The following is a 16164-nucleotide window of genomic DNA, read 5'->3' as shown; positions in this document are numbered from 1 at the left end:
TGCAGGCGCATCAGGTGGGTTTATGAATCATCAGACTTACAGATACAGCAGGCCAGTCAATAAACCAGTCTGATATTAAATATTACCCCTAAATATTACATCTTTAATGTCAACAAATAAAAAAACATACATTCAGTATTATACTCTTCAATATACCACACATTATAGACTCTCTTATAGAAGTTTAAATTGTTTATATTTGATAAAAACATACAGGAAGTCTAAAAGATGCTACCAGAGAGGACAGGTATTGTACTTTGAAAGGATTCAAAGACCAATCTGCAGCTTTTCTGGAGTGAAATTAGCAAACTAGATCCTAGAAGAAGGAAGAAAGTCCCCATGGAGGTCACGGGGTCGGATGGGAGGCAGGTTAGTGTGTCAACATGTTAAAAATAAATGGGAGAAAGATCTCAAAAGGTATTTTATAGACCCCAGTGTCTGTAGTTCAAGGGAAAACATTTTAAATATTTAAATTGTATTTAATTCAATAAAATATCTCAAATGTGTTTGCTTGATCCCACATCCTGTAAAGTCTGGAAAGCCCTTTCCTCTGTCAAATAAACATGTATCATCGCATTGTTTCCTATAATTGTTTTAACAAAAGAATATTATAAATAGTACAACTACATACACTTATCTTCATATTGTCAAGTTGCAATCAAGAGCGATGTCAATTAAAGGACCAACGCAAAAAGGGAACAGAACAGTTCAAACTGTTTATTTGAAGTACAAATATGATGATACCAAGGGAGGTCAAGGGACAATTATATTCGTTCCAGCTTGTTAAACGAGTTGCCATAACAAGAGGCACAGAGTCAGTGAGCGTGTAGCGACGCTGTCTGCTGCTGGAGCCGAGTTTCTCCCTGTGGAAGCAGGCAAACAGCGTTTATCATCACCTCCTAAAACTCTAATTGGAGAGTGGAAACAAGTAGTAGCATAATAAAAATGCATGCACTCACAAACTCTTCATCAGATAGATAAAATAAGACAGCCTCTTTATGAGGGAGGTTATCAAAAGGAGATTTTATCACCATCATATTTTTTTCAAGACACACCTCTCAGCTCGAGCAGGACGTCTCCTTCGTATCGAGCGAGGCCGACGGCGTGTCTCTGCTCGGTGTCCAGCTCTGCCCACTGCTCCTCAGTGACAGCCCACGCCTGCTCGGCGCTCAGCCACGACATCTGAACTGCACTGAACACCACCTGCCAGACACACACCCGTAAAGGACACTTTGTCATTTGAGAGGAGCTACTTTGCATATATTTTGACTTTATCTTTTTTCTAGTTGAACAAATGTACAGAAAATGTACTATACTTTAGTTTCTTTGTATGGGTTTGACATATAAACATAACTGTGATATTCAAATAATGATATCTTTGTCTCCTTCCCCCAACGCCCCACACACACATGAGTGTATAAAAAAGAACACACAATAAACAAAGTAAAAGATAAATTTGACTGATTATCATTTTATCCAGATAATATCATTATTGTGAATTATTTTGTCCCAAAATCCCAATAATCATGTAGTGAAATCCGATATATCCAAAAACATAACATATAATACCACAACATTGACAGGGAACATTTTACTGCACAATGAATACTTTTACGTTTGATACATTTTGCTGATAATGCTTAAATACTTTTTCTTAAGTAAGGTTTGGAAGGCAGGACTTTGACTTTTAGTGGAGTATTTTCACAGTGTGTTATTAGAATTTGTACTCAAGTAAAATATCTGATTACTTATTTCACCTCTGGCCAGCATGTGCAATAACAGGACCCTGAAACTGAAGCAGATAATCATTAATTGGACTATTGTTTACACCTGTTGCTGCTTTTCCTCCTGTAACAAGTCAACAAGGTCTATTGTTTTCTCTCCTTTACAGTTTCTCAGACTATAATTGTTATAGAAGTTAAACTTAATATCTTAAAACTGAACAACTCAGACAATTGCCATTGGTGCAACTATTGAATAATAATAAATTAGCCATAAAACCACGGCTGAAACTCACTGCCATCTTTTTCGGGGACATCAGGGCGACGGCTTCAGGGGTGATTCCCTCTACCTGTTCTTGTACGAGAGCTGACAGCACCATGTCCTCCAGACCCACTGGACAGAGACACAAACATTGAGTCAGATAAATATTGTTCCTCGTATTAAATCACAGGGAGTATAAACCTTTTCTGAAACCTTTATACCCTCAGGAATATTATTAATTTCTCCTATCCATCCAAGAGCTGTCGTTTCCTCCTCCCACCCTCCTAACTCTTTTAAAAAAAAAAGTTGATCACAAAACATTTATTCCCCCAGGGACATTATGTTCTACTGTACCTGCTAATGTCCCAATTTCAGTGAAAACTTCTGGTCCCCAAGCGCTGAGTGGACCAAAGGCCTCAGGTCTGGACAAACGGCTTGTCAACGCCTCCATCTGCTGCTCTGTGCATGGCAGAGACGTCTCCCGCAGGAACAGCACAGCCATACTGCAGTGTGAAGAAGATGTAGCACGTTATTCTCCTCTGAGGGTTTGCAAAATGTTTTATGAGGGTTGTGCATCTAAGAAGTGTGCACCAGCCTCCTGTTACTTAGCATCTGTTAGCAGGTGGATGTGGAATCAATTAATTTCTCTCTGAAAGCAAAAGAAAATTATTCTGTTACGGTATTAAAAGGATTTATCACTTGTATCACTGCTGCTAAGCACTGCTATGTCGGTGCAGTATTCGTCTTTGGACTGTGTGTGGTGAAAGAAGTACTCTTGCAGTGTTAAAATACTCTGATACTAGTAAAAGTACTGCATTCAAAATCATACTTAAGTAAAAGTAGAAAAGTATTAGCACCAAGGACTTACTTAAAGTAAATGTACTCACATATTATTGGATTATAATTATTGATTAACTAACATGTAAACATCACTTCATTGTTACAGCTGGTAAATGTGAGAGTAATTGTAACTACTTTATACGTCAGGTGTTCGACGGACCTGAGGTTGTAGGGGCTCAGTCGTCTGATCTCTGAGGGATACAGACCACACATCAGATGGCCAAATGTTGCAAGATCAACATATGTTAACTGCTCCACTTTCAGTTTGCGTTTCCGCATCACACCTAAGATCACCGCTCTCATCTGTAAAAAAAACAAAAACAAATAGAAACATACAAGTCTTCATTTCCTTTAATTTAATATGTAATTAATATTTAATTTAGAATGGAAAATACAAAACCTTATTAGGACTCCAGTCTGTCAGTGTCCCCAGATGTGCCAACACACCCAGATCAGAGAGGCTGGCGTCGTGCAGCTCTCTTTGTCCCATCTCAGTCACCAGCGGGCCCAGAGCCAGCACCTGATCTGCCCTCAGCTCTCTCACCGGACTGAAAGACTGAATTGAGTGAAGAACATGTTTGAACCACAGATTATGTTGATGTTAAATCACTACACGCTTCACTCTGCTGTCCTTCCCTCGCAGGGTCGGTGTATCAGCCGGTATGAGACATTCTACTCAGAACATAACGTTAGATTTTTAGGGATGAAGCATATGGGGGGATATGTGGTGGTGGGTGGGAGAGAGGGGAGGGCTGATCTGGCATCTATGCGATTACATTCTTGTACATTGTTATATTATTTAGACCTGGGGGTGTTGTGTTACAAAACCAATAAAGATAATGTTGGGGGGGGGGGGGGAGATAACATCCTGTGGTCTTTCACAGTTTTACTGACCTGCCTGAGTTTGACCCACAGTGTTCGGCGTTGCTCAGAGCTCAGAGAAGCGTCCTGAGCGAAAACTTCTACACACTGTTTGAGATCCTCCTGTGACATACGGCTGAGCTGAGTGGATGTCCACGCTGAAGGAAACGTCCCTCTGATGTCTGCACAGCTGGGAACTGGCACTGCTCGAAGAGACGCAAGTGATTTCAGCACACTGGTACGAATAAGAACTTACACAAGGTATTAGTCACAGTATCACAACAGCTATAGGAAATATTTGTTTAACTCTTTGCCCTCCTGCTCCGTGCTTTGACGATCCCTCGAACGAGACTCTGAGTCTGCTGTTTCTGGCGATGCTGGTCCATACACTGAGCGGCACAGACTCCACCCACCGCACTGTCCTCCCAGAGACTTTGTCCCACCAGGATCTGCTCCACTGTGTCTTTATTCAACACTGTCTACACAGGGGTAACACACATGATCAGAGCTATGTCTTATAAAAACCAGTTCAAGTGCAATACAATTCATTATTTGATGCTTTTGGGGGCTTACCAGTGGGATGGAGTTAATCTGCTTTGTTGAGAGAGAAAACACAAGCCTGCCCAAATGTTCCACATCCCCAACTTGCCATTTGGATGGCTCCCTGGCAACAAAAAAAGTATTCATATCTTTACTGCTGTTTTATGTAATCCATGTCTTACAAGCAAAGTTTCCTATTGGGCATTTTACGTATTTTAGACTGCATACAAACTATTGTACTAATGTTCTACTACTCTGCAATAACAAGAGAGGAATGTGTTTTATTTTCAATCACTTATAAATGACTTCCCATAGGAATCACCACATAAAAGGTCAGCAAATATTAGGTTGCCATTAAATTTAGTGCATACATTCATGTTCCCCTTTTCACCTAGCACCATCATTAGGTTGAATTTTAAATGTGTCCATTTGGTTTTTGACGTGGTGTTTGACATTCCCATCGGCCTCAGATGTAAAACGCCAAACTTAGAAGTTAAACATGGTAAACATTACACCTACTAAACATCAGCATGTTAGCATTGTCATTGTGAGCATGTTAGCATACTGACGTTAGCATTCAGCTCAAAGCACCACTTTAGAGTTCCACAGAGACGCCGGACATGAGTTCACAAATAACAAACATGAAACATTTCCTGGATTTTAAGAGCCATATTCATCTTACAGCCTTTACGTCAACATGTGTCATTAGAAAGTGTGAGCCGTTATAATGTAGGCTGGCTGTTCATGACACACAGGAAGGAGCACTTCATTTCTTGATATTGAATCATTACGTTTGTCTGCAGTTGTTTTTTGGTTGTATGTGTGTAGCCAATAAATATAATTATTAGCAGCATTTTGAATTGAATCTCTTGAAATATTTGTACCTAGGTGTCATAACCATGAAATGCACATTCCTGCTTTAGCTTTATTGAGTTAAAAACTTGAAATAATATGTTTTGAGAGATACATAAAATCTCCTTTTTTGTGTCATAACCAGGACTTTTTCTTTTTACCCGAGCAGTTCTTTCTGAGTGAGCAGGGCACTAATATCTCGCAGAGCCTCTTTAGGAAGGCAGAAACTTCTCATCTCCTCCAGCCGCAGAGCCACAGCTCCTCTGTCTACCAGAGACAAACTGTCCCGGTCCAAGAAAGGCAGTAAAGGCCCCAGGACGTCCAGAGTGGTGCCATCAATCTCCCCCTCAGCCTGAAAAGAGCCCTGCAGAGCACCCATTTCTGTGTTAATTAAATTGCGATTATAAATGATATGCAGCATGGTTTCAGATCACTTTTCTACATGAAGCGCTGTGTCAATTGCTGCAGATCATGTAAGGATATGCAGTAAGTGCAGTATTTGTTCAGTTCGTGTTGGTGGGTTACCAGCTCAGTTACGGCTTTCTCCGCTAAATTTGTCTGTTTGTAATGTGGCAGTCTGAGGAAATCAGCAAAGTTTGCCTGAATGTGGTCCAGAATGGCTCTGAAGGATACATTAGAGAGGTCCTCTATCATCGTCACACTGTGAAAGAACAGAGCAGAGGTGTGAATGCAGGTATCTTTAGATAAAGTGTGAAATATTAACGTTTAATAAGGAGATACGTACGGCAGAGTTACAGCAAACCCAGAGCTCAAAGCATTGAGGTCGAGCTCTGGTTGTCTCCTTAATTCGTCTACGATACATTTTTGCTGGAAACAAAACCAAAACACATCTCAACTTGTTACAATTAAACATCCTTTTGTCATTTTGAAATATAACAACAACAAACTAATGAATCATGGCAACGTGTCAGAGACTTGTGATTGAGAAGTGCTCAAGTATTTGTTCCTCACCAGAGCAGGTCTCAGTCCTCCAGGCAGCTCACTGACAAACTGAAGCAGCTCTGCAAAATCTGTATTGTTGCTCCAAAGCCGCAAAAACTCACAACTCGTTCCACTGGCAATACGACCCAGATCCCTACAAGTAAAAGACAAGTACAGATTATTTAAATTGCTTATTGAGTGAGAATCTGAGCTGAAAATGACTTTTGAGTCTTTAGTTCATTTTGAAGGGAAGACTTACTCATGGATCTGAATGTTGTGGTGCAAAACATACAACTTACCTCACAGTCCTGCTGGTAATGTTTTTAAATGTGTGGATCTTTCTGAACAGAAGCTGAGCCTGTCCAGACAAAAAAAAAAAGAGTGTGAGATTCGGCATAGTGACGGTTTACCTTAAAACAAATATCAATTTAATCAAAGAAGACCAACAAAATTGTAGTTACTATAAAAGAGCGATTGTACTAGTATTTGATTATTTGTTTGCATGTTTTAGTCCGTTTTAGACACGTTTGCTTGCTCACAAGTCGGAGCCATATTTTGGCAAAAGTTTCAGTTTTATAACATACTAAGAAAAAAGAAAAAGGTTGTTGCTGTGTGATTGCTTTTAGATGTTTCAGATGATGTTTTGATACTTCATTGCCTGTAAAAAGTGCTTACTCTTCGAATCCCCTCAATAATAAAATGAATCTGCTGCTCTGCTCCGCAAAGAACTAACTTTTCAAAGCCAGCTCTATGGACGGTGAGTGTTTGATGATGAAATATTACTTTAAGCATGTGAAGTCCAAATCTCGTGTACAAAGCGAGACATTTTCACATGAACTTGTCAAATTGTTATGAAATATTACTGGTATTTGGAATTCTAGATTTTTTTTCAGCAGATAGATCCTGTTGTCCACACATGTTTTTGATGATCCCATTCTTTTAAAGCCGGCATTATCCAAAACATTCATGTTTCCCAGAGGACGAACCCTTTCCATTTTAAACACTTCATACATTTTTCTTTTGTGCAACTCTCAGATCAAGACTGGAGTGCTGTACACAAAACTTCTCCAAATTTAATAGACAGATGATCAGCAGTTTGAGCATCAAGCTCACCTCTCGTAAAACTCTAAAGAATAGCAAATTGTCTCCCCCCCCCCCCCTGGGGATAATTAAAGTTTCTATCTATCTATTGAAGCTTGAAAAGAAGTTCAGCTCCAGCTACACCGTGAACAAATGAGCAGACTGGACCTGGAATACAACACTTGTGGTATATCACTGATATGACTGTACTACATTAGATATGCTATTTTATTTGTGTGTTTTTATTTATTCTTGTAAAGCACTTTGTGATCATGTTCTAGGAAAGGTGCTATACAAAATACATTTTACTTACTTATTAAAGTGGCATCAGTTTTAGGTTGAACCCAAAATCACTCTGACTACTATTGAAATCATTGATTTTAGGGGCAAAATAATCCCTCAAACTGACAATAAAAGTATAATAATAGTATAATATATAAATATAATATTGTTGGTTTGATATTACGTGTCACGATATATTTCAGTGCAGCGATTAACTGGAAAGGGCAATCTTTATTGATTTGACTGAGGTCTTGTTAGGCCAAGAACAGGAGGTGAAATACACTCTTGGCTGTGACAAAATCCCTTTAAGGTAGCCATTATTAATTTATACTACACTCCTCTACACCATTGTATTACATCCAAACTAATTAGCTTGATAGCAGCTGATGCGTGTGGAGTATTAATATCCTGAAAGGCTCATGTGAAGCATATCCAATGAGTTGCAGATTAATGGGACCGAAGCTGGTAACATTTCTTTCTTTAGTCAGAGAACTGCCAACCTACTGTTGTCATATCAATGCAGTGTGAAACAGCACACAAAAGGTAGGTTGAAGTAAAATGTGCACCTGCTGTGGCGACCAGCGTATGTCTCTGTACAGGCTGACATCCCTCAAGACTGTTTCTCCATTTAAGGTTTCTGTCAGCTTCCTCAGAGGGACAAATGGTAATAAGCAGTTTACCTGCTGCGTGATGTTCTGCAAGTCTCTGTATACCGCCTGTTGACACACAACAACAAAACAACCAGAAGCCTTTAAAGAAAACGTTTTAAAAGTACAAATGAACCTATACACCTCTATTTTGTCAATCTACTCATCACGTGACAACAAGGTGAGCCACAGCTTATTATAAGGAGGGATGAAAAGATAAGTGATCACACAGATAATAGCACCGTCACCTCCTGCATTGCATTGTACAGCATGGCTCTAAGGCCGGGTTTAAGCTCATTTAGCAACGTCCTCCAGCACTGGCAGTGGGCAGCTTCACTGATCTCAGGCCACTGGAGGTCTTTGAGCACAGCAGGGGAGAGACCGGAGAGTAACGGCTTCAGTGTGCACAGTGTCTCTGTGCTGAGCTGCCAGGGAGAGAGAGACACAGTGATGAAAGTGCAGATGGCTCAAATGCAAATCAGCAGATATATTTTTGAAAAATCTACTTACAGGGATGTCCTTTGAAATCTTGGACAACATTTGGAAAGCCTGAGGAAAGTATTTAAAAATGAGCAGACGTGCATGTGTACCTGGGTAAAGGTCACACATTTCATCACTGTTTATCATTTTCTTTTCAGTAGAAATGTGACAGCTTCTCGTCTAAATATCTGAGAAACCCGTTCCCCACAGTGCATATTAGTGTCAAGGGTAGCTTTTCTTTTTAGTGAAAAGGGATGATACATCATAGTTCCACGCAGCATCTTAGAGAAAATACTAAATTCAGAAACAACAGCAACACACAAAACCTACAGGTTAATAATATCTAGTAAAAGAAATCAAAACAAAAACCAAAGGTGATTGATTGATTGATTAACTCTTCCCAAGATAAGAATGACAAGAAGTCGCGTGTGAAAACAAATCCCCTGCTGACCTGTGCTGGGGAATATCTGTGTAATCCTGGTTGTGAGAGGATTTCCAGGAGTTGTTGTGAGGGGAGCGACAGCAGGAAGGAAGCTCCTAACTGAGGGAACAGACCGCTGAGGCCAGACAGCTCCGGGGGAGCCATGCTGCTGATGTTCAGGCTCTCGACGGCTGGTATCAACCAAGAGGACAGCTGACCATGAAACACAGTTCAACAGAGTGAGCCAGAGATTGAGGGGGAAGTTGGTTTAAAGCAGATTTTCTGGAGTAGACTAGAGAACAATAGCTGCTTACCCTGCCGCTGGTGCTGATGAACCCCTTGGACATGCACTGAGCCAGCTGCTGCCACAGAGCCGAGGACACAGCTGAGTCCTCGAGAAATGAACCCAGCTCCACTGGATCCAGGTAACATGCAAGGACTCCTAACCTGCAACAACACATTAGCTGGCACTTTAGAATTTTACCTTAAATTGTTTTTGAGAGAGAGAGAGAGAGAGAGAGAGAGAGAGTGAGAGAGAGAGAGAGAGAGAGAGAGAGAGAGAGAGAGAGAGAGAGAGAGAGAGAGAGAGAGAGAGAGAGAGAGAGAGAGAGGTTTTCTTGTAAAAATCAATAATATATATCCTGAAAAAAAGAGAGAGAACTGATACCTTTCCATACCTGATATCGCACACACATCAATACTTAAACAAACTTTGACCTAATTGACAGTTAGTCACGATCTTGGAAGTCAAGAAATAATCTCATGGGTAATGTCAACAAGGGACAACAAGTATCAAGTATATCCTCAGATGATCAACACTTTTATTTTTAATGGGGACATGTCATGAAAAACTCACTTTTTCAGTGCTTTGTGCACATTGCATTACATTACATGTACAAAGCGACTTACAATAAGTATACTGTAAGTACACATACTGCACATATTGGTGCCTACGAACCAACAAACTGTGAAATAACACAACCCAGTGAATTTTTTGTGAGCTGCCTCAGAAAACAAGGGATTCAACAAGCCATTCAGATTGAGCTCTTATGTCCCATCATTAGAATATACAACCCCCCATCTGAGTATCTCCACGCACGGCTTGAGAACTACTTTTGCAAAAGTGCGCCATATTTTTCTTGCTAGACTTCAGAACGATCTGTATACGAAGCTGTGAAGGAACCTCAGATGACTTTCAGTGATCCTAAACAAACACACATTAACATTAAGTATCTGGGTCCCACCTCGGTATGTCATCACCGGTCAGATTCTTCTTCTTGCTGAAGAGGGTCCTGAGCACATGGCGCCCCCGTACACCATCCAGACTGCCGTTGCCTAGCAACCCTACCAGAGGAGTAAGCTGAAGGAGACAACAGAAACAGAAAAAAACTAAATGTAGGAACTTTTACTCAAATAAGTACATAAGTACATATTTGAGGTACTTCAGAGGTAAGAATGGTACGTTTAACCTACCCTAACCTAACTACTTGACAGGCTTAGTTACTAGACATACAGAGAGCTTAAAAAATATGTTTTGTTATAAATCATACCCAACAGTTTATACAAGTTGAGCTCTAACAATTGGTGCATTGACAGACGATGATGTAATCATTTTAAAAAAATTAAGTAAAAGCATTTCATGGTTCCAGCTTTTCAAAATTGACGATTTACTGCTTTACTTTTAATATTTTAATATTTTTAATGTATTTTTTGAGGTTTGGACTGTGGGTTGGATAAAATACACTTTGTCTGCTTTGTAATGGTATTTTTTATTATCTTGTCTTGTACTGTCCTATTCTTCATATGCTCATCTTATGTTTGTCTTACTTACAGCGATTGGATCATGTCCCCTTGACATTCTTGTATCTCTAGATGTGTCAGCTTGTATCTCTTGTATCAGCTGGATGTGCGTAGTTGCACAGCCGATTGATTGTAAACATAGCCACCCAGTTGGTGACTATATAGTCTAATTGTATTCTCTGTTTGTTGCACTTCATGGTAGACTGTTTGAACGTCACAATAGACCGTTTGACACTCTGTTGTGTTGTTCTATTTCTGCAGAAATAAAGAGCTCACTTTTCTAACCATGTATCTTTATTTCGGTATAATAGATTCACTTCTCACCACCCTTTGGTTTAGTTTGCACTTTACTTCAAAATCTCCCATAAAGGTTTGACAGGGTTGAGATCTATGAAGGCCATAGCATATTGTTCACTTATCTTTTAAACTCCTGTTGTACCTGTTGTGATGTCAGTTGTTGGAAATGACTGACTGGGAGGTAAGGCAGAAGTGGGAGGATGGAACTGAGAAAGTACGGTGGCCACGTCGGGACATCCCCCACCACACTGGACTGCAGGAGTCTTTTTACAAAGGCCTTTTTCTGCAGCGACTTCATCCCTGAGCTGTGGTCACGAATGGCTGTCAACCTAAAGAGCAAAACAGAAGCTGTTAGAATCAGGACAGTAAGAAGATATATCAAACCAAACACAACCGGTTCTTGTGTCAGTGACTCACACGCTGTCGTTGACTATCAGGGAGGCTGGGAAGCTCATGATATCAGAGACAGACATGAAGGGAATGAACTGAGACAGGTCCACGAACAATTCTGGGGTCACTCGGGGGAACTTATGGATGAAAGCAGCGGTCATTGTTTCCATGGCCTGCAACTCTTTTTGAGACGCCTGACAGAGAAAACAAAAGAGTGGGACAGAAACTGATGTGCATTCAATTTGGCTCTCTTTAACTATGCATGGGCCGTGCCATAGAGTCAAATAAAATAGAAAGGCTACAGCACAAGAGAGGGCAATAGAGTAGTAGTATCTCTTTGTAGTCAATACAGGGATGAGGGCTTTTACCAGCAAAATAAGCTTAAAGGGACAGTTCAACCCAAACCTAGATTGATAAAAAGCACTACAGGTAAGAGGAAAAACATTTATTTTTGATTTTGAGGTGAGCTGTCCCTTTAATAAAAAGGGCCAATAATAGTACAGTCAGTGTAATGTTGGGAGTTTGAGAACAAACCTGGACGGTTTCAACTTGTAGCTGGTCCCAACTTTGATGCATATGGGAGAGAAATCTCTTAACAGCATCTTTTTCTGCAGACATCACGAGAGTGCGAATGCTGTCTCTTGGCATCTGGAGGTACTCCTGGTGAGATAAAGTGATTCACCTAAATATAAAGGTTCAGGGATCTGATCTTCTGTAAAGGTTTGTATCTGGAAGTAGCTGCACAGGCCAGTACCTGCAGCAGAAACCTCAGAGCAGATGAGTTATCGTCTCGCTGGATGAGGTCCCACAAGACGGGCTGATGTAACAGCAAAAACAAGTTATTCACTATTTGCTGTGTGTGTGTGTGTGTGTGTGTGTGTGTGTGTGTGTGTGTGTGTGTGTGTGTGTGTGTGTGTGTGTGTGTGTGTGTGCGTGTGTGTATTTGTGTTTCAGTCAACTATCTTACACTGAAGCAGCTCAGAAGGTCCTCTTTGAGAGTGGCGTTCTGCTCTCTGCGGAGAAAGACTCCCACAGTGTGAAGGACGCTCATGGAGGCTTCTGGTTGCAGTGCGGCCCAGGAGGTGTTGTCAAGGAGACTGGAGAGGAGGATTGCCTGACTTAAACCTTGTCTCGCCTCTCCCTCCCCCTCATCCAACCCTGAAGAGAGGCCCACCATGAAGTCTAGGACTCGCAACACGTATCCCAGTGCCACTAAAAACCCTTCACGCTCCCCTCCCTCGACCTCACACACACTCAGCTTGTGCAGAGCTTCCACCAGCAGAGGAGCCGGGTCCAGACACAGCTGCGATGAGTCAAACTCATACGGCGCCGGGAGCATGTCAAAAAACCTCTGCAGGAGGCACTTCCTGTCCTCCAGTTCTGCCTGCAGATCAGCACAGAAATCAGCAAACTGAGGCAATGATATTGACAGCTGGTTGTAGAGTGTGGCGTTTAGACAAATGTATTCTCTCAATCCATGTGTCTGCCCACAGAGCTCCAGGAGGGTGGAGTTAGTGAAATGATGCACAGCCCACGCCCTGTACTGACAAGTCTCCTCAATGTTGTCAATATGGGAGAAGTTGTGTATTTTGGAGCAGTACGCCGCAGCCCAGCTGCCATCTGGCAAGGATTGGTGCGGGTCAGGGGACTCTTTCCCGCACAGAGCTGAGATCAGGGCGGAGTTGTTGGGCAGGAAACAGTGTCTGAAAGCCTGGGCACTGAGCAACCTGCTGCCCAACTGGGCCTGACAGTTTTCATCCAGTACCGGACTTTCTACCACCTTCACTTGTCAGCTGCACACACAGGTCGTCTATACTTGTCAGGTTAAAAAAATGGTAGTCCTTTGTCATTGCAGCCTGCAGATATTAAAGATAGTAAAAATGAAGCAGAAGGAATAATGAGTAATAAACAGGCAAAGCACAAACACATATATAGAGCAGGTCCAGTGTTAGGGTGCAAGAATATGTGTAATTAAACTAGTATAACTACATTTTGCAGTAGCTTGCTGGTAGTTCAACTACATTCATATATACATGGTACATTTAATTTAGGGTCAAGAAAGGAAAGGAATTATTGATTTGAACTATTCTCTACTGTAATCCATTTGACCACTGATTGTACAAGTCAGATGTTACAAAACAGGGTTAGGGTTAGTAAGATAACAGGCCCATTTTATTTAGACCCGTGCTCAAATTGGTGAAACGGTCAAAAATGTTGCACTTAAAAAAAGAAATTTGCAGTTTGTTTTTTTTGTTTTGTTTTACATATGACCTGTGAACAAGTGGGCATTTTTTTAAATAAACTAAATTGAGTGGCATTGGTTGCTAGTTGTTAAAGTAGTTTAAACTACTTTTTCTAAGTAGCTTTAACCAAACTAGATTTCTCGTTAGGGTAGCTTTGCTGTAGTTTGACTTCTTCCATGTGAAGTAATTGGTTGAAACACTGAACATGTTGTCAGTACTCCTATCCATGCCACAGATATGTAAAAAGAAATGTTCCCAGTAAACACTCGTCAAAAAAGTGATCCATTACCTGATGTGCTCTCTGCAGCCAGAAAGAGGAGTTGGCGCACACCGTGTTGTTGAATTCATGGGCGAAGTACTCGCTGCAGACATGAACCCAAAGGAAGTCCTCCTCAGCAGCAGACAGGTACCAAGCTGCATCAGAGCACGTGGCATGCAGGTCGAGCCCCATGTGTACCTCAGCAGGATTAACTGACCCGTTCTCCCCTTCAAACAGTTTACAGTAGAGGAACACAGTGAAGTTGGAGACGCCTGTCAACCCTGGGATGGATTCATTACACGCTGCCTCCAGGATTTCTATAGAGGTGGAGTACTCCATGTCTCTCTGCTGCTTGTTGCTCTCTCTCGTTCTGCCTGTCTGTGGCTGGGAGCGGTGAGGTGTGCTGGAGGTGTCATGAAGGTGTTTTCGATCGGAGAATGTTTGTGAAGAGGGGCCTGTTTTTGGAGATGAGTGTGCGGGTGTGAGTCGTGATCTTAGTTCATCTCCTTCAGTGGAGGGGCAGGAGAGGAATGGCAGTGCGCTCGGGAGACCCTGGGAGCTAACGCCCAAAGCCTGAGCGTTCCACGTCACATTATGTCTTATCCCCCTGCATGTGTGTGGAAGGAACAATGGTGGAACTTTTTGCTAATAACGTCCTTAAATATATGGACTGCAAAGACAAAGTGGGTCATATTCCTAAAATATCTTACCATAAGATCAGTTGTCTCAGGTCACCTTCAAAAAGACAAATAAGAAGCAAATATTAAGAGATAATCAATGTGAATGAGTGGTGGAAAAAGCAACTGGGAGTTCCTGAAGTACAACACCATGCCTGGTGTAACAGTGCAGCTCAGCTAACAATGCCCAAGATATAATGTTACTGACATCAATGGGAGGATAAAGAGATTAGCCGAGCTAACAACAGATGCTTTCACCGGCCAGGATGATTATAAAGATTTTAAAGCAGTGTCAGTCACTATCTCTGCATCTTTCAGGTGAAACCAGGGCCAAACGTATGAGGCTCTTAACAAGGGGTTTCTCTGTGATTACCACAAAATAATGTATGATTTACTTCTTTACCTATAATACGTTTGAAATGTCATGTTATTTAGTTAATAATAGCTGTGGTATCATGGCTCTCCTCAGAATTACATTACAGGTCATTATTAAGACACTCTTATCCAGAGCGACTTACACTAAGGGACAGGGACAGTCCCCCTGGAGCAACTCGGGGTTAAGTACCTTGCTCAGGGCCACAATGGTGGCAGCCCTGTATGTATTGAACTCATAACCATCCGATGTTCTCTTCTGGAAGGCGTACCACTAGACCACCACCACACCACCACTGCTATGTGAGATATAATTGGAGGATGCTCTTTCTTAAATATCTAATGAGTATAACAAGAGATGAACATCACCATGTGCACAGACTTACGCTCAGGAACATTTCCATTAGCCCTAAAGACCGGCAGGTTTAATGCCAGTCCAGATGAGGACCGACTTGGTTTGTTGTGTGTTGAGGTTCACATTCTGTTTTGCTGTCCTGTCCTACGAGGACATAAGAGATGTCCTCCATTTATGTTGATTTCTTTTGGCTGGATGACTAAGAAAAACTTGAGTTGGGCTTCAAGGAAGGGAATCTTTTTTAATTCTATCTGCAAGGCTTTGGAGAGAAGGCAGAGTATTTAGTTTAAGACCGAGTGTTAAAATAACCTGTCATTTTGTAATGAAATGTTTTGGGCAAAGAAATCAATAAATCAATCTATGATCAGAGTGTGTTTATGACTCCATGTAACATGTTACATAAAACACTGAATGATGAGGGATGAGCCATGGTTTTAATTTAGTGTTTTGTTTGAAGGTAATGAGTTTTTATCTCAAAGAATTGCTTCTCTGATGCCAAACTGCTCCACATACTCACCAACTGAGCACCGGCCCCGAGCGTTAGGCTGTGGCACGTCCACCAGGCTGCTGACATCATCAAGCAGCGCCATGGTAACTCGTGACACTTTCTTCCTCAGGTTACCGTAGACAGAACTACCCACCCTGTGCAGGAGGCCCCTCCTCAGCCCATCCAAACTCTGCACCAGAGCTAGATTCTTCTGTGCCAAGTGGCCACCTCGCTCTCCTCCACCTGAACGTGATAAGGCCTGCAGCAGGAAGCTTTGCATGGAGTCTGGATCATCCTCCATCGTGTCTTCTAGAGATACATTACCTGACAACCCATCCTGCCTCATGGCCACAGGG

The 16164-nt window shown here is 41.6% G+C and overlaps 1 protein-coding gene across 1 annotated transcript; it reads right to left on the bottom strand.

The window, feature by feature from the left end:
* Positions 1-625: 625 nt before the first annotated feature.
* LOC115004561 (stereocilin) lies at positions 626-16154 on the bottom strand. The gene is given in 29 exon segments (XM_029426226.1): positions 626-863; positions 1056-1203; positions 2018-2115; positions 2338-2486; positions 2984-3126; positions 3224-3379; positions 3718-3887; positions 3992-4163; positions 4258-4348; positions 5238-5440; positions 5602-5737; positions 5822-5904; positions 6049-6172; positions 6318-6376; positions 7947-8096; positions 8276-8452; positions 8538-8576; positions 8959-9141; positions 9243-9375; positions 10173-10288; positions 11168-11354; positions 11443-11609; positions 11950-12075; positions 12170-12232; positions 12383-13195; positions 13197-13271; positions 13948-14524; positions 14628-14652; positions 15839-16154. Coding segments are annotated over 29 exon segments (4959 nt in total). The 3' UTR covers positions 626-783.
* Between the last annotated feature and the right edge of the window lie 10 nt (positions 16155-16164).

The sequence above is a fragment of the Cottoperca gobio genome, chromosome 3 (genome assembly GCF_900634415.1).
Source record: "Cottoperca gobio chromosome 3, fCotGob3.1, whole genome shotgun sequence".
Lineage (NCBI taxonomy): Eukaryota > Metazoa > Chordata > Actinopteri > Perciformes > Bovichtidae > Cottoperca > Cottoperca gobio.
This window is presented reverse-complemented; position numbering and strand designations above follow the sequence as displayed.